Here is an 18849-nt window from a genome sequence, read left to right on the forward strand (position 1 = left end):
CCAATTAATTCAGAGTCTAAAATATTTGCAAAATTAATCAAGCCAATTGATGTTTTATATATTATTTTTTAATGTTGATTTTGATATAGTAGTATTAAAAAAACATCAACATATAAATAGTTGTAAGCAATTTTGGAGTAATTATTAATTAATTAACAAATTTGTTTCAAATTTTTGGTGTAGTTTTTTATTTAGTACCTTGGTTGGTTTCAGAAATAAGTAGAGAGTAAGGATGCATTATTAAAAATTATTCTTTTAATTGAAAATATTTTATTTCACTTGTTGAAAGATATTAATAAAATGGTATTAAAAAAGACCATTTTGACCATAGTAACAAAAGAATAATTTCTTAATTAAAAAAATTTACTAAACTTTGTTTGTACCAATCATAATCATATAAAATAATATGATATTAATCAAAAAACAAAAATAGAAACAAAAAATTATATAGATAAATTAATTGGACAGGTGTAATTCTATAAGTAAGATGATAAATTTTTTATAAAAAATAAAAAATATTATATATATATATATATATATATATATATGTTAGTATATAAAATATAAAATACTTATATATATTTTTATAAATAATAGGTTTGTTTTATAAATAAAAATGATAAAATTAGAATTTTAAAACATTTGATGTATAGTTTAAAGAATATAGTTTTTATAAAGATCATATTATTTTAAATCAAAACTTGAAATAGCATGATAAATTCTTAAATATATATATATATATATATATATATATGTTTTTAATTTTTAATTTTTATGCAATCAATCTACAGTTGTGTAGATATGAATTCACTTTATTATAAATATGAACTAGAAGAATTTTAATTATTGACTTAAGTGAAAAGATTGTAATTTTTTATCCAAATTCATAGACAAACACTTCTTGAGTCCAATAGTTTCTATAGAATTTCCAAATTTATGTTTAAACTTAAAACTCTATCATTGACTAATTCACTAGCATTAGAAAAGCCCCATAGAGTAGAGGATGCATTAAGCACCATGTTCAAAATAACATTTACCCAACATAAGATACACCAATAAAAGGTTACCTTTTCAACACAATATCCAAATCACAAAACATCAAAATAACTAAAAAACTTAGTGTATTTTTTTCAATACCACATGTTCATGAGATTTAGTTTTGGCCTTAATTAAAGTTTGTCGCTCTTATTTTGCACAATGACTGGATGAGCAAAATCAGATGTGAAATAAGAAAGACTCTGCACCATCAGTTTGAGATGTGTATTCGTAAGAAGCCGTAGTCGTTACTGCATTCGGTACAGGAATTTCGGAAAAACTCGCCACTCTAATTGAATGTCACCAGCAGAACGAACGATAACTTTCTAAACCTCCCTTCATTGATTGTATGGACATCGATCGACTTCCCTGACTAAGCCAGCACATCCGTTAACACAAAATATGAATACGTGTTGCTACTGAGTTGGGCTGCTTAAATCCATAAGAATGCTGCTGTGATCTGTGATCTATAATTGACTCGTGTGGATGTGTGACATGTATGATACAGTATTGAAGCGAGCCTACTGAGTGCTGGGAATCACGCATCAGCTGCATGAGTTCGCTGCATTGAGTGCTCGCATGTTGAAACAAAGCGAGGATAGTATGATGCTGGTTCTTGATCGTGTTCTCAGGGTGGACCTGTAATTGCAACAATCAAACGGCATGGTTAAGCTTATCGAACGGATCAGGACTCGTGCATACATAGAATCGACGTAATCGAGAATTCAGTTCTGAGAAGGCAGCTAATGCACGTGAAAATAGTCTGGACCAGTTGCGTGGGACGGAGGTTGCGTGGGGCGGAAGATGATCATCTTTTGCGTCTTCTTTAATCATGTTACAATACGGTGTCCATCTGTTGTTGATGTGCGACTCGTACTAAAGCAGCTTCGAGGGTCCTCTGAGGTGGTAGCAGATTGGATGAAGCCTCGAGCTAGCAACTGAACAAAGCATGATATGGAAAACAAGGTATGATTCACGCATTTTGAACTCCGTTCCACTGGCTGATTCCATTCAATGAAAAGAGAAAAACAACAATCTAACATCACAATAACTTGGGTTGGTCCATGCGAAGTTGGATCAGCTGGCTTAGAAGTACAATCAGGATTTAATAAGGCACAAGCCGTTTTATTGTAAGAGAGAGGTCTGTACACATGGTAGCAAAGCCCATGAAAAGAAATGTGAACGTAGTCATATGTCACCTTCGTACTGCGACATTTGGAGATCATATACCAGAGTAAAAATTTGAGGAGTTGGAAGTGGAACGCAGTGACAACTTACTTCTAGAGTAAGGAAAAAAACCAACAGCTTGCATATGATAGCAAGCATAAAGGGAACCACTTCTATCCTACTTCGTGCTATTCCAGCTGGTGTGCACCAAGTACTACCGAAGTACTTGAAAATTTCAAGTCACTGAAAATACAAGACTATCTCCTAAACATACTCACCATGTATCAATGAGAGAAAAATTTAGAGACGGTGGTGGTGCTACATCTACTGGGTAGTAACAGAATCATCAACAGTATGCACAACTTGCAAGGAGAGAGCCAAAGAGAATACTCTCGGCTCCAGCTTGCAAGCTGGTAAAAACTAGAAAAACAACATTCATGGGCACTACCCGGGAGTCAGAAACGTGCCGTTTCCGCTTCGATTCAGATTGGGACTTTCTGGTAAGTAAAATGCATGCTGTTGTCGAACGATGTGCAGCCAAGTGAAAGAACGAAGAAAAGAAAGCACTACTGACAAACACCCGCTTTTTGGTCTTAGCATCTGCCTGTGAACTATTTTCATACTCTCAGGTGTTCTAGTCAGTTCCAGATGCTTAACGGAATCACATGCGTGGAACCTCCGATAGCCACTTTGCGTGCTTGTCCGAAAAGAAAACACTACCGTGTTGAAAATTTTCAAAAAGAACGAAGTAATCAAGTCGTTAAGAGGACGTGGCAATAAGCCTGTTGTACATAGTAATGTTTAGTTTGTTTGGTTCAATCTCAAGCACGCTTGAGCTAAGCATCTTGGGCGAGCTGCTCGAGTTCCTTAATATGAGCTTTTACCTTCTTCTTAACAACAGAAATCAGTGACTCCACACTGACCTGCTCAGGGCTGAACATGAAAGGCCACACCACTCTGGTCCTACTTTCTCCTTCATCTATGACCTGGTAATCACTCAAACACAATCAGAATAGTGAGTATAATCTCATCGTCAACTAACATAGTGAGTATACTCTCAACCCTACATTCGATCATGAATACAGTAATCGACTGCAATGCTCAACTGATAGCTCAGTAAAATCATTGACCTCTCATTAATAAAACAAACATCAACGGGAAACTCGAATTCTTTGCCATTTGAGCTCCACTAATCCACAAAGAAGCCTATAGAAGATACATAGTGTATTCCATGATATTTTCGAAGTATCATACTAATGTGCTGTGGTGCATCTTCGCATTGCCGAAAGGGTGAAGATTTTTCAAGAGACAGTGAAGAACGTGTTTCTCGACGTCCACAATGAGAAGCGGAAATCGCACAGGCAGGTTGAGTTCGCAATAATTCAAAGGGTCGGACTCGCAAAAAATGCACGAAACATATCTGTATACAGTCTAACTGTTCAAGTGGAAGATGAACATTGACAGGCAAAACGAAGGGGGATTGGCAATGGAACTCACTTGGAAGGCAGCTCTATAACCAATCTCAATACCAGTGTTGCCACCCACAAGATCATAAGTGAGGAATCGTTTATCGTGGTCGATTTCAGTGAGCTTTTCGGCGACCCAGAAGCTAGAATTGTGCGCTTGGACCTTGCGAACACAACCAGGGACGCCGTTCTCTCCCTCGGCACACTCAACTGAACATCGACGCGGGAATTTGAGCCAGTCCGAGGCGATTGCCCAGACCTTCTCCACGGGTGCGGATATGACAACCTCGATAGCGCCATGCCAATTGTCTTCTGCGGCAATATTGCTTGCCATGGACCCCAACCGACGAACCAGCATGGGAAGCATCGAATTGAAGTGGTATGACTGATAATTAGACGATAATCCACAGTTCAACATCAGGCCAGACATAACTACTACAAGACTTATTAAAAGAAGAAGCGCCAGCTTGATGAGTTCGGGAAGATCAACTTCAGGTTTTTGAGAAGTTCCTATATCCTTGATACTCTACGTTTGAGGCTCTACACTGAATACTCGAGAGTTTGGAGCTCAAAGGAATGTTTCTGATGGGGATAAGATGGACAGCAGTTTCAATCAGAGACCAAAACTGAACCTTAACCGACTGGTTCAACTCAAAGTAAGATGGACTTCGATTGTAACGACCCAACAAATGCACTAGTGATGTCACCGTTGTAAGTATCATGTGGACAGATCCGTCAGTGTCTATCAGAGTCGAAGATCGCAAAATTAAGATTTTGCTGTCAGGAGGAATCAGTCATCTTCATCTCGGACTTGAAATCATGATGCACTATCGCGTTAGTATCCGACACAACCCATCTACAACGAGAAAAAATCCGGATATAATCACTCTCTGACGTCGCTCATGACCGAAGAAACGACGATTTCACGCCCAGATTGACTTATGAACTGAATCTTTGAAGGCATCAAAGTCGGTACAGAGTGGACGACGACACACTACCCACATTGTTTCCGAAATGTATGGTTTGAAGAGGGAACTTAGCTATACCTTTGTGAATCAAAGCGAGGGGGAGAAGTCTCCATCGCTGCAGCAGATACCACGAAGGGAGAAAGATAGACTCGTGACCCGCTTCAATTTTATATGTGCACTCAATTTCTATGAACTAATATTAAACTCGACTATGCACAAGGATAAGAGGCAATCGACACTAGACTAGTGCAACGAAAATAAGACAGAAGTTTTGGGATTCTTTGGAAACCTCAAAAGCATTAGAAGAATCAGAGGGCGTCGATGCAACTGAGAGAAGCAACATAATCACCCCATCTTCACCGGAATTGTGATGACACTCTCATCAACTCAAGTACGAGCTTATTTGCGGCATGACCGAATCCAACGGAACCTGGGCACAGACAGTGACGACTCGACTGGACGTGACTAGTACGAGCAGATATTGAAGTGCCCATCACCACCCTCTCCACCGTGACGAGGAGCAGCAAGTGGGAAGGGGAGGGGTGGTTTGTTGGATTCCTGAACACCGCCACTTGAGAAAAGAACTGCGGGACTAGTCTGCTTATGGGCGTGTACCCCAGAAAAGAGTTCCCTCGCTTGGTCGCAACGATAGGCGAATCTCTCGTCCATATTTGTCGGGGTCGACCCCACTTGGCCGAATTTTGTGACTTCGGGAGTGACCCCACCTGTACACTACGCACCAGTACAATTGGCACAAAATAAACAGTAGATATTATTTGCAGAGAAACTGCTTCTCCGAACTCAAGGGTGCGAATAGTAAGATCGGCAAGTTTACATAACATTTTTGTGCTCCTGCCATGTGTCCGCGCCACCGGCTCTAGCAAATTTGAGCTACAGACTCGCCGTCGCTGTCACCGAGGAGGTTTAACACAAGCTGGAGGTTGTATTGACCATGTTTGGTGGGATCGACGGGGTCTTTTGCAGGATAGTTCGGCTAACTTCGGGGAGACAGCAACGCGTGGTCATTATCTGCATGATAATCTGATAATGCCCTTGTTTCAGCACCCTGCTCATTATTTAAGTCAGGCAAATAATGTGGTTTTTTAAGCTCGGCACTCTGAGTACTTTAGTCGGCGCCAAAATGAGCGAAAAGAGAACCTATGGCCCACCACTTCGTGAGATATTTTCCTCACTGTAAATAGCAACCAGCATGAGAGTCTCATCGAAGAACAATTATGCATAGTTCGAATCCTGTGAAATATCAAGGCAGGGAATTTTGTATGGTAAACGTAACCTGTGAAGCTACTTCTTGTTTGATTGTATGCTCCGCGTCCAATCCCGGGCTATATTAGAAATCATACGCTTCGGTTTCCTTCACGGCACTCCTTCACTCAAGCTGCATAGAAGCAATCTCAGTATCTAAATCTGTAGGAGCATTCGATACCCTAAAGTCACTCGTGCATTTCCACAAGCCATTAATTAACGAAGGGTACCATGAAAATCATGTCGCAAATTGTGCAACTTCAAATTCGAAGAGTAATTAGTATATGGTTGATTCTCCTTCCCCGTGACCAGACTACCCTGACAAGAAGAAGGAAAAAGAAAACAAACTATTCTAATTTGCAGTAGAGGATGGTTTTATTCTATTGAAAAATAAAATATTTACTGATGGTTCAGTGAAAAAAATCAAAACGATAACAACCCAGTCAACATTCTGATAAAATGCAGGAGAGGTCAAATTTGAATAATTGATCGTGTGCTCAGAGTTAAGGTACAGTGTAAATTACAGAGCCATAATGTTCATCGTCTAAAATTAATCCCTTACAGACGTGCGAATTTAATCGACGGCAAGTAGCAGAAAACCGACGACACCGAAGTTTCAAATTTGGCTGAGCACTGATGCGTCGAGTGCTATTCACTGTAGTATCAATGGTGGATTATCAATCATGAAACAAATAGCCATGGGTGTTCTTCAGATTCCGGCATTCAGGTAATATGTTTAAAAGCCAAATCACCGCCTTATCAGAATCAACCTCAAGACTACCACGCAGCGCAATCGCTAAGTTTATGCTGTCTGTAAATGATTGATTTCAGAGGCATATTAGCTAAGCATAACTTGATAAGGAGAATACACACCCATTCTTATCTTATTCGCCTCACCATCATCATCCTATCACATTTTTCACACTGGCGACAGTGCCCAGCGGCACCATCCTCTAAAATGGGTATCAGTTTATAGAAAACAATGAATGGAAAACGTTGAACACAGTCCCCAGCAGGTGTGATGCAGTCGAACCATTCCAGAAGTCTTTGCTAAAAACCTATCTCAATACACTTGGCAACATATGAAAAAACAAAATTTGGAAGCATGCCATGTGGCGTAACGCGGGCAGCTGCTATAGACTCCTCAAATGGTGAGGTGGCACTAGAGCACACAGACTTTCTCATGAAGTAGATTCCTAATGCAGCTCTAATGCATCGAACAGTGACGAGGGATGAAGTGTAGGTGTGCCAACTGTCTTCGACGACTTCTCAAGTTCCTGTAGAAGATTCAACTGGTAAGCGAGTGAAACATTTAGACTACTTGTGCACAGTCAAGTGTTAATTCAGTTCTATATATTTCCCTGCGCAAAATTCTGGGCCCCATCTTGCCGAAACGTCTTGTTGGGATGATGTTGAAATCATTCTGCGTGATAACCTAAAACGAGATCAGCAGTTCTCGATGTCGAAACCTCCTTACCGGAGTTGCAGATGAACTTGAAAGATTTGAAACCTCGACAAACGAACCGCTGCATCAATCCCACGCTCCTCCGTGATGCCAAACCCATCGCCAATCGAAACCACCCCTAACTCTAATCATGTCACTACACATCGCTCTCAACCTCTTAAACACCTCGCAAATGCCCGCAATTCCATACAAAGAATTTCAACGGGGTGCCACACAGTTCGACAAAATGCTGAATTCTCATTTAATAAAATCACACCTCTAACAGACACTGCAATGTTTCGTTACTGCCATAACCTTAGCCTCAGCTATTCATTTCAACACAGTCTCACCGCAAAGATATATTCAAGGTGTAAAACCCAATGCAGTGATCAGCTCAACTATCATGAGCGACCACCGCCTGCAATTCTGATACGCCGCTGATACGGTGAACAACCAGTCGGCACCAACCCATCCCCAAAGAGAGAGAGAGAGACACTGATCCATCAAGGCGGCTGGGAAGGCAAGGCAACCATCTTTCAGTCCAAGAGCAGGTTTAGGGTTTAGCAAAAAAAAAGGGACAAAGTGCTTCCTATCGAAGTGTAGTTTTTCACCCCATCATGCACGCTTTTTCGTCTAGTCAGTGTGTGTTTCCTCCAAGACATGGATCCAGTTCCATGCATTGTGATGCCCCGCAGATTCAGCTCCTGTTGACATGTGCAACCACTCATGCGTTTAAATGTTCGATAAAGGTGTTTAGACTTTTGGAGCTTCTGATGGTTTTCATTCTTAGTTTCATCATCCTGCATCGTCGCAGCCCACTTGTCGAGAATGAATCTGGACGTTGTGGAATGGGAAACACTTGGGCGTCGTTTCCTGCCCAGGTGGGCACTAAGTGTTGCGTCCGCTGCGTTGCGTAGGTATTAAATAATAAGGTGTCTCTATGAAGGGGGTTAGGGAGAAATTATCATCAGATTAGTACTTAATTAGAATGAATGTTTGTAATAAATGTTCATTTAAGGAGTAGGTCTGAAATCTTTTGAGTGTGTTTGTTTGTCTTGGTAGTTTAAGTTGATGACTTCAATTGAAGATATTTGGGTCCAAAACAATATAAAATACATATGTTACATGATAACAAAGGCATCATGATTGATCTCCTGTTGGCCCCACGGTCCAAATCCATAACTTCTTGCATGGCAAGATTTTTATTTACTTTATCATGGACTTGATTATTATTATTTTTTTTAATCAAAATTTTGAGATTTGCGTGCAAAGAAGATTTTGTCCCACTTATTGTCATTTTGCTGTAATACTACAAAGGTTGTCTTGCATGGAGTTATGGAATGCTGAATGTCAATATTTTCAATCCATATATTACAATGTAATACAGAGAATAAAACAAAAACATTATAATTGGTATTCATAAAATAATTTTGAAGTATGTTGTACAAGGTTGACTCGTTAGCTTTTCTAATTCTATTAAAACTATCAGAACAATATAGATTATATCTAAACTTTTTAACTTTGTGAAGAGGTGCTCAAATCACTTTTTAATGAGTGTTAAAATCATATATTGTGGCTAACTACCAAGTAATGATGTGTTATATATTTGATTATATAGCACAAATATATATTTTTACCATTTATCAAACAAAGTAATATAATTTCTCATATGAAAATAAGTTTTAAAACTTAATTTGTATATTAGAAAAAATCTAAATGTATATTCTTAAGTAGTTATAATTTTTTTGAAATCAATAAAAAAATATCTATAAAAAATATATATTTTTGAAAAATCAAAGGATTATAAATTTTCCTTTTTGAAAATTCAACAAAGCCAATAATGTGCATACCAAATTTCGAAGTATTATTATTAAGATTATTTTGCATAAACTGTAAAAACATTTAAATTCACAATATGTCAAATCCGTACTTAATGAGTTCATATTGTAGCTTGTATAGATCTTGAATAATGATAAAAAATTATAACATGCTACATCAAATTTCCGAAGTGATAAAACTCAAAGTCTGTGAGTTGTTTAGAATAAACCCATTATACAACCGACAAATCATATGGAAAAGACAATACCTATCATGGCACTATAAATGAAAACGCAATGTATATTGACTTTATCTCAAACAAGAAAGCTTTTCTTAAAATACCTGCCACCAATACCTTATCATTTATTATGATCATTATTTTAAAGGATAAACAATTGCACACTGTTCACTGCGAAGGCATCGAAATCCAAAGTCATCCCAACAGCACGGCGTCGAAATAGTTACTCGCACCGCATTATTCTGGAGTAGTTACGAATAACTTATTCAATCTTGCAATTAACGGTATCAATATATATATATATATATATATATATATATACATATATTTGTTTTTTTATATATATATCTACAAATTTCTCTCTGTAGATAGATAGATAGATAGATAGATAGAGAGAGAGCGAGGGAGCTGCTTTTGGGGAATCAGAGACTTGGCAGAAGATCGACAACGGGGAAGCAGGCGACGCTGAAGGCGATGGAGGATAGAGACTCATAATGCGACGGACTGTAACGATGAGTGCGGCGACAAGCTTGCGGCATACGCAACTGTGGGCCTGGAAGATGACTTTCTGGGCTCGAGATGGCGACTCGGAGTCCACTACGGGGCTGCGCATCCACAGCCGCGGTGGATCTCACGTCTGATGACACTTACTAGCCACCGATTTGCAGCACCACTGCATCGATGTGACGACTCTTCACCACCAACAGTCGCATCCGTCTCGCCTCCGGATCCCAGGCACGTCCACCGACATCCCCAGAAAGGCTCATTTCCAGATGCATAACCCATGTGAGCGCACTCACCGTAAGCTCCGCAAACAATCGGATCGAATCGAATCGAATGTTGGTGGTGTGCGGCGGCTTGGAATCTAGACGAAACTTGGGTAGAGAATCCGCCGAGCGAGTCTCGAGATCTGGTCACTTGATTGGGAAGTAGCAAAACTGGCGCGAACGGGCGGGATTCTGAACAAAGGCGCTGCCTCTCGGAGCTCTCGCCAGTTCGGGAGGCAGTTCTATGATCCCCGAGATGGAGCGGAGCAGCCAGCGGAGGCATCGGGGACCCTGCGTGCGCGCTGCTCGTACAAGTACCCGCGCCCTTCGAAATGTCAGGACCCGGAGATGTGGCGCCATCCGGATTGCTTGATTCCGCCGCACTACGTGGCTCAGAAACCAATTCGGCAGACCCTCTTCACGCATCTTTGCTTCACTCGCGATCACGTCGACAAACACCATCGTGCATATGTGAAGCAGCAGCAGCTGCAACACCCCAAGCAACGCTGATTTCGTCGCATTCACTTCGCCGCTGTCAGTTGTAAATTTCATCACACCATGTTATCCACACTTCCTGTATCTCTATTTATCAATCTATGGAAACTTTACACTCACTTTTTAGAGGATAATAACTGATGATATGAGATCACTGTGGAGAATTTTTAGTTGATTGTAAGATGTGATGAGGATTACTTCGGTGGCAGTGATTGCATCAGAAGTTATACATGTTGGAACAGAAATCCCATGTTCCGCAATTCAGTTCAACAGCAAGATGGTTAACATTGATTTCTTAACATCAAAATTTTATAAATTATGCAAGAAATGTTAGTTAAAGGATATAAGTTTACAATCTAAGAAGGACCTTTGTTCTTATAGCAAATTATAAAGTATTATCAATAAAATCAAAGAAATTATTGATACAATTGATTATGCAAATCTTATAATTTTGAAAGAATTTTTTAAAGATTTCAACATATTAATAAATTAAATAAATTTATATATAGATATGTAATACATCAAAATACCAAGTTATTTATATGATAAACATTTAATTTGTGTTTTAAATTTAATTAAATTTTATTAATATCTAATTGTGAAAAACATTCTATATAATTTACATACTAGAAATCAATTTCTAAAGACGTTTATTAATTTAAATGAATGTTTATTAAATAATTATAATAATTGTTATTCAATAAATAATTAGATGCTTAAATAAATTTGGTATTAATAAATCTGGTATTCAAAAGATAAATCTTACTAACTTTAACTATCTTCAACAAAATAATTTGATTTGTAATTTTTAAAATGATGGTTTCAAATTTAAAATATTTAAAACTTAAAATTTACTAAAGAAATATCTTTTAATTTTCTGTTACATTTTAAGACCAAATTATTTAACTTTGAATTCTTTAAACAAATCTTTAAACATATCAATACAAAATACCTTTTACTTTATTTTTTATGAAATAAAATATCTTGTATATTGTTATAATTGTAATATTTCAGTTGATTGATTTTTAAGTTTTCATAAAAATTTAATATCAAAAAAATATTATATTAATGACATCATACTTATCTACTAAAATAATATAAATTTTATTTAAAAATATTATAAAAACTATCAACTTATTTTTTTTCCTTAATATTAGTTCTCAAATAAACCATATCATCTTTGTATATTACAAACCAAATTTTATTATTACTCAATCATTAATTTAATAAAATAATATTTAAATTATTCTTAATATAATATTCTTAAATAGGAAAAAACTAAAAAAACTAAAAATACAATTATATTTTATAAAGTTTAAATTTTTATTAAAATAATTTATCAAAAGATAAATTTATAATATATGTTTCAAAGTAATGTATTACAAAATAGTACTTCGAATAAGATAGACAAATTTTATTAATTGTAAAATAATAAAACCTAACACACAAAAAATCTAAATTTCATTATATAAAAATATTTTACTTTTTATATAATTTATATAATTTTATATTTTTATTATATAAAATCTATTCTACTATGAAATTTTAATGATTTAAATCATATAAATATATAAATTTAAATTTACATATAAAACTATATAAAATTTCATTAATCAATATTATTATAAAATAGAACCATTACAAAGTAATATTAATCATAAAAATGTAAATATATATATATATATATATATATATATATGAGGACTAAAAATTGTTAAAAGAAAATATTTTAAATATTTTTATAACAATTTTATTATATTATAAAATAATTACATTAATATTTTTTAGAAATATATAGTTTATGAAAGAAATAATAAAATAATAAAATTACAAATTTAATAGTAACTACTAGTATTTATACCATAGGTATTTTTAGAGATGGTAGAAGAAGGTATTTATTTATTTTATTTTTATTATTATATAATTTTAAAATAAAAAACCATATTTAGATATAAATTATTTATGAGTAGAAAATAAATTTTCATAATTAAAAATAATTTTTGGAAGCTTTTAAATCTAAATGATTCTTTTACATTTAAAAAAAGTTTATCTTTTAGTTTTATATTTATTTTTTTAATAATTGATATGATAATGAAGTTCAAAAATTAATCATATTTTTGAAAATTAAGCATGGTATATATATATATATATATATATATATATATATATATATATATATATACACATATATGTAAGTTATTAATTTAAAAAACAAGACTACTTGTGTTTTTAGATATTCGTATATGAAATGTTTTTAAAAATTGCCTAGAAATAGGATTTTTTTTTAAAAAAAGATTTAATTTTAAATATTAATCATGTTTTGAAAAATAATTTAATTTTTTCATGTTATACTTTAATTTATTATTTCATATAAAATTATTTAAATTATTTAAAATTTTTTAAATTCTTTAATATATCCAATTGATGAGGTTTGAAACATTCAATGAATAATTTTAGCAAATATAAAAACTAAACCTTAAATTTAGAATCTGTAAGAAAAAAAATCCAATTTCTAATGATATACATAATAAAATTACTGAATTCATCATATATTTTTTTAATAAAAACTAAAGAATATTAAGTTATAATTTGATAAGCTTATTATCTCTACAAAGTTGTAATACTTAGCACCACTATGAGTTTAACTCACATTTGATTAAAAAAATCCTTGTCTCTTGATTCTTTAATATATATATATATATATATATATATAGCTACACATTTTAATGCTATAGTCAATATATGTTGAATAGGCATGTCCACCTTATCAAACGTATTATTTTTAAATCATTACATATTTTGATGAATATAGATGAGTAGAATACAAGCCTTAGTTATAGTGGAAAGTTGTCTTTAGAACGTCTTTACATCTATAACTAAGGCTTATTTCATCTAAAACTTGGCTTTAAAAGGTTATGGATCAAAAGTCTCACCAAAGTTTCTTGCTTGGTAAAGAAAAAACTTTTTTAAAAAGCCTTAGTTTTTGGATATAATACAAAAAAAAAAAAAAAGGTCATTAAAAATAATTATTTTTTTATTTTTTTTATCACAAGTCTAAATATTTCAATTCATAATTCAATTCTAGTAATTATGAAAAGTGTTAAGAAAAACCAAATTTTATAGTTTATTTTTTAGCAATTTTTAACATGATTTCTTAAAAGTTTTACAAAACCACCTCTTTGGATGGATACAATAGAAATTCTAAGAGATAGTATTATTTATGCCATATAAGAAGAAAGTGTGTTTTATCTTATTCTTTTATCTTAAGACTTTTGAGTTGCTTTTTTAAAGTGTGAAACCAACTATGTGAGGTTTCTCAACTTATGAAAAAATTTAAAAGTTGTAGCCTATTACCTTATGTATGAGGACCCCTTTAAATTACTTAGAATATAGTGCAATTCAAACAATAATTTAAAAGACAAGTTGAGATTCTACAAAAGCTATAGGTAAATCAATTGATGAGTAAATATTTAAGGCCATTGTGGAGAGACCTGCTCGAGTGGAAGAAGAAAATTATGTGGGTTTCAGTTTCTGGTAAAGCTTTTCATTTCTGAGAATTTTAATGCGACTGAAGTGGAAGTTGGGACACAATTTGAAAGTTTATACTATGTCCAAAATGCTCGGCAAATATTTTCACTCTAGATTCAGGACTCAAGCATAAAATCTAAAGCTTGAAGAAATTGACAGACGTGTAAGTTCGATGCTAGTGCAAGAGGATATGCATGCTCCAGAATCCCGACGATTGTGATCTAGAAACGGAGGAGCAGACTCCGACCATAGTATCCCCAATTTTATTAAATGTTTTACCCACAAGTCCTTTTCAAGAGCAAGGTTCCAAATCTCTTGATGAATGTATCGTTCACTACTCTATGGTTTGGATTGGTGCAACAGTTGTCTGCAGCATTATGTACGAATGTAAAGGTTACCCACACTGTAAGACACAGGTCAGGAAGCTACCTCATCATTTTCGAAGTCACAGCAATTCTTGTTCTCTGAGGTTTAGCCAAGCAGGCAATTATCAAATGTCTTCGGTATTAAACAAAATTGAAATCTCTCAATGGGGGGATGAAATACAACAGGATCTGTTACATAGAGATTCTAAGGCAGTTCATTATTGGGTTGCAGAATGCAAACGGTATCCATCCTAACTTATGAATAGATGCTCGCTGGAATTCGTTCTCAGGTCAAGCACACTCCCATTTCCAAACCTTGCAATTCTTTACCAATTTTCTTCTATCAGCCCTTTGGGAGCTTCAGACCTTGTCCCAGAAAAGGTGAAAGATTACAATGTGAAGCGCACGAAGCATCAGAATAGAAGTATGAATCCTTTAGATTCTGAGAAGTCCTTCAGAAGAGTACACCAATGTAGGTGGGGCTCACTTTGCAGGAGCCTTATCGTTCAAGTCGTTTTGATGTGAAGACATCTTTGGCATTTACTCGGATATAAAAGAACCGCCTGAAGATGTTTAAGAGAAAAACAAGAGTTGATTCCCTTGGACCATGTAATATCTGGCGAATGCAAACAGAAGTACGTTTCCTGGTGGAGGTTACTTACTATTACAAACCAACACAGTTGCATAGAAACAAATGTAGCAAAATTTCGGTTAGTGATGTAGTGAAACCACGTGCCTAGTGGACAAACCATCCACTTCAAAACTTCACCACCACTTGAGCCTGAAATTCGGAAGCAGGATGTACCCCCTGGAGTACTGCGAAACACCAATGAGCTCAGGAAGTTCAACACACGGACCTCAATTACAACTTGTTATTATTGAAGTAGTGCATGAAAACTAAGATCACCTTAGAGATCAGCTCCGAAAAGGTGGATGCACACAATTTGGAAAGTCGGACAAATACACGGAGATATTTCAGAGATGTGTGCTTGGAGCTCCTCGATCGTCAGTGCCCACTACACCCACCTTCTTCGCACAGTTCTTCATAACCAACCTAACCACCTACTTGGCCATCCCCGTGCAGGTGGTGGATCCTCCAACTTTTGAGGGGCGCCCAAGCTCCACCACTTGACTGCGCCTCGCTCCCCAACCAACTCATAAATCAGCAGCCTCGCAGTTCCAACCCCCAAGCTCGATCCATTCTTCGATCCATCTCAGGGTCTTTACAGCCTTCACTGTGCTGGATTTGGGACCCTGAGGCAGTTGGATTGATCGAGCTTCTGCCTGCGTCATTCGCCTGGCTTGTTTCACTTTGACTTGCTGTACATCAAAGGCATCACCAGTGAGCAGGTCTCTGCCTGGTGGTCGAGCAGCCATGGCAATCCTTGATGCATCAGCACGACTTCTAGTCTTGTGCCTCGTTCTGGGACTGCTCTCTCCGGCTGTGTGCAGAAAGCTGACGGCGGACACATCATCCGTCATCAAGCTGGCTGCAAACGGCTACAACGAGTAGTATATGGCAGGCCACGCCACATGGTAGGGGGAGCCTGACGGCGAGGACTCCAGCGGGGGCGCATGCGGCTACACCAAGCTCACAGGCACGCCATACGGGCCCAAAATTGCCGCGGGCAACGCCCCGATCTTCCAGGAGGGCAAGGGATGCGGCCAGCGCTGAGACGTTATGTGCATGTACCCGAAGTGCAAGTCCACGCCCACGCGCGTCTTCGTGACGGACTTGTGCCCTGGAGGCACCTACTGCAGCACGTCCAACCCGGCCTTCGATCTCAGCGGCGCCGCCATCAGCGACATGGCAGAGCGCGGAAAGGAGGCGGCGCTACGGAACATCGGGCTGGACGACGTGGTGTATAAGAGGCTGCCGTGCAAGTACCCGAACCAGAACATGGCATGAAGTACTCAAGATCTTCTTCTTTTGATGTAAGGTAAGAATGTTTAAAAAGGATGTTTGACAAACCTAATTTTTTTTGAATCTATATGTGATCTTTAAATCAAATCTTGATAAAGACATGCTCCAATAGACTTGGCGATGATTTAAAACACATACTGACATGAAGTACTCAAAATTCTTGTGATCTGTATATACACTGATTGGATTAGAAGCATGTTCTAAATGATGACGCCATTCTTGAAATGAATTCACAATTGTAAGAAGTTCTTTATGGTAAATTTCATAGTTAAGCTTGATTGTTGAAATTTTTTTGAAATGAACTGACTTAAACCCAGGAGGCACCTACTGCAGCACGTCCAACCCGGCCTTCGATCTAAGCGCCGCAGCCATCAGCGACATGGCAGAGACCGGAAAGGAGGCGTCGCTAAGGAACATAGGGCTGGAGGACGTGATGTACAAGAGGGTGCCGTGCGAGCATCCGAACCAGAACATGGCATTTCACGTGGACGAGGGCTCCACAGCATTCTGGCTGGAGTTCGTGGTGAAGTTCCACGGAGGGCCCGGCGACATCGAGAGCGTGGAGGTGCTGCACAGCGGGAGCTCGTCGTTCCAGCCGGCGAAGCATAACTGGGGGGCCAACCGGATGCTGATCAACACATCGATGAAGGCGTTCAAGGCCCCCTACGACATCAAGGTGGTGTCCAAGCTCAACGGGCATGCCGTCACGGCGAACAAGGTCATCCCGGAGTTCTTCGAGCCCGGCAAGCTGTACGAGAGCCACGTGCAGCTCGCGTACCAGAATGTGGCGCATTCCAGGGTCAGGATAGCGACGAAAGTCATGCACACGAAGAACCAGGACTGTGCACACCCATCGCATCGCATCGCAGGAAGGCAGTTGCAGGCGAAGGCAGAGATTGATTCAGGATGATGAATATGAGGAGGAGGAGGAGGAGGATGCATGTGTGGCATGAAGCTGTAGAGGGACAGTGCGAGATTGGCGAGGGAGTGTTGGAGATCATCCAGCTACTACGTTACATTACGTGACGTGACGTGACGGAGAGGTGCGATTGTGGAGATGCTCCAGAGGGTCGGGGATTTGGAGGTGGAGAGGAAGTGAGAGTGAGAGTGAGTGCGATGTGGTGGTGCAGAGGGAGGGAGAGGTGTAACATAACATAACACAATACAATACACACTCACAACACACACACACATATATATATATATATATATATATATGTTTATGGGTGTTGCACGTATAACGACGCATGGTTGGGGTGTGATTGTAGCCCTGGTCTCGGGGAATGGATGAGTAAATATTTAAATGTGAACATTCACCAGAAGGTCCTGGTTCTTAACCAACTCAATACAATGCAATTCTGTCACATTGTTGAAGTAGTGATGCTGGTTCATGTGAATGAGCTCGCAAGAGCAACAGCTGAGGATTGTTCAACACGGTTGTAAAGCAGTTGCGTAGGAGGGTGAGTCGGAGCATGACTTGTCTCGCATAAGCAACTAATCTAAGTCACGTGAGCCAGGTCTGACCCTCTGAGAAATATCATCGTTGTACATCATTTTAAAAGCCAAACGGACAAGGTCGAAACATTCCGTTCAAATCTGATTGACATGTCATAACGGTGACAGCTCACTAAGCTTCATGGCAAAGATTTTTGGAGGACGAGCATGTCTGCAATGTGGACTTCACGATCGGAGCTGGAGTATAGAGATCAAATTCAAAACAAATCATATTTCTCTTCGCCCATGCCCAAAGTGTGAAAAATGCTTCATCTGAAGTGTTTGTTTTGACAGCGGACACGCTTGGGAACTTATCTCATTATGAATTGGTGTTTTGCTTGTTTCTGAAATTGACAGAATGTTCTGTTGAAAAGCAACCTTCCAAGTCGGATGAGAAACAAACTTCCATTGCACGCCCTTCCAACACACTCGCGCGCCCACCTGCGCGGTTCGGGCACATAACTAATTTGGTTTAAGGCAAATGATGATTTAAACTAGTTTGTTAGGGTGCGCGACATTTAAGACCCCACGCACATTCACGAAAAAGATAGGTGTGTTATTTTCGACCTTCTGTTTAATGCAAGTAGCAGAACTTTTTGCAAGGTCTCATGTGTGTGTAGATCAAATATGGGTTGAGCATCTTTTCACTTTATTCTCAATAGGTTATGGACCCAAGTTTCTTGCTGCCCTGTGCTCCCTAAATAGTAGATTCTTTCCACCTCTCTTTTTGAATCGTACAACATTTTCTACGAGAGAAAAGAAAAGCTCATAACTTTTCTTTGCATCCTCCTCTTCAAGTGACCACCTCATCGCCCTCCACCTTTCTCATCCCCTTCTTTTTGATAGAATAGAGGAAGTTCGCGATACAGAATCTGAT

General features: G+C 37.7%; 2 protein-coding genes and 1 long non-coding RNA gene across 3 annotated transcripts; 1 reads left to right on the plus strand and 2 right to left on the minus strand.

Moving 5' to 3' along the window:
* Window positions 1-2133: 2133 nt before the first annotated feature.
* Window positions 2134-5212, minus strand: LOC112284283 (uncharacterized). The gene is made up of 2 exons (XM_024523970.3): window positions 3700-5212; window positions 2134-3188 (listed from the first exon to the last, which is right to left on the minus strand). The coding sequence occupies exons 1-2, from the start codon at window positions 4096-4098 to the stop codon at window positions 3039-3041; spliced, it is 549 nt and encodes a 182-aa protein (XP_024379738.1). The 5' UTR covers window positions 4099-5212; the 3' UTR covers window positions 2134-3038.
* Window positions 5213-6864: 1652 nt separating this feature from the next.
* Window positions 6865-7924, minus strand: LOC112284488 (uncharacterized). The gene is made up of 2 exons (XR_002970429.3): window positions 7377-7924; window positions 6865-7176 (listed from the first exon to the last, which is right to left on the minus strand). It is a non-coding gene; the product is annotated as an uncharacterized LOC112284488 (long non-coding RNA).
* An 8308-nt stretch (window positions 7925-16232) lies between these two features.
* On the plus strand, window positions 16233-17841 carry LOC112284530 (expansin-B3). Its single transcript, XM_073535447.2, has 2 exons — window positions 16233-16458; window positions 16796-17841. Exons 1-2 carry the CDS (start codon window positions 16236-16238, stop codon window positions 17386-17388), a joined length of 816 nt encoding a protein of 271 aa, XP_073391548.1. The 5' UTR covers window positions 16233-16235; the 3' UTR covers window positions 17389-17841.
* The last annotated feature ends 1008 nt before the right edge of the window (window positions 17842-18849 follow it).

The sequence above is a fragment of the Physcomitrium patens genome, chromosome 7 (genome assembly GCF_059467195.1).
Source record: "Physcomitrium patens ecotype Gransden chromosome 7, ASM5946719v1, whole genome shotgun sequence".
Taxonomy (NCBI): domain Eukaryota; kingdom Viridiplantae; phylum Streptophyta; class Bryopsida; order Funariales; family Funariaceae; genus Physcomitrium; species Physcomitrium patens.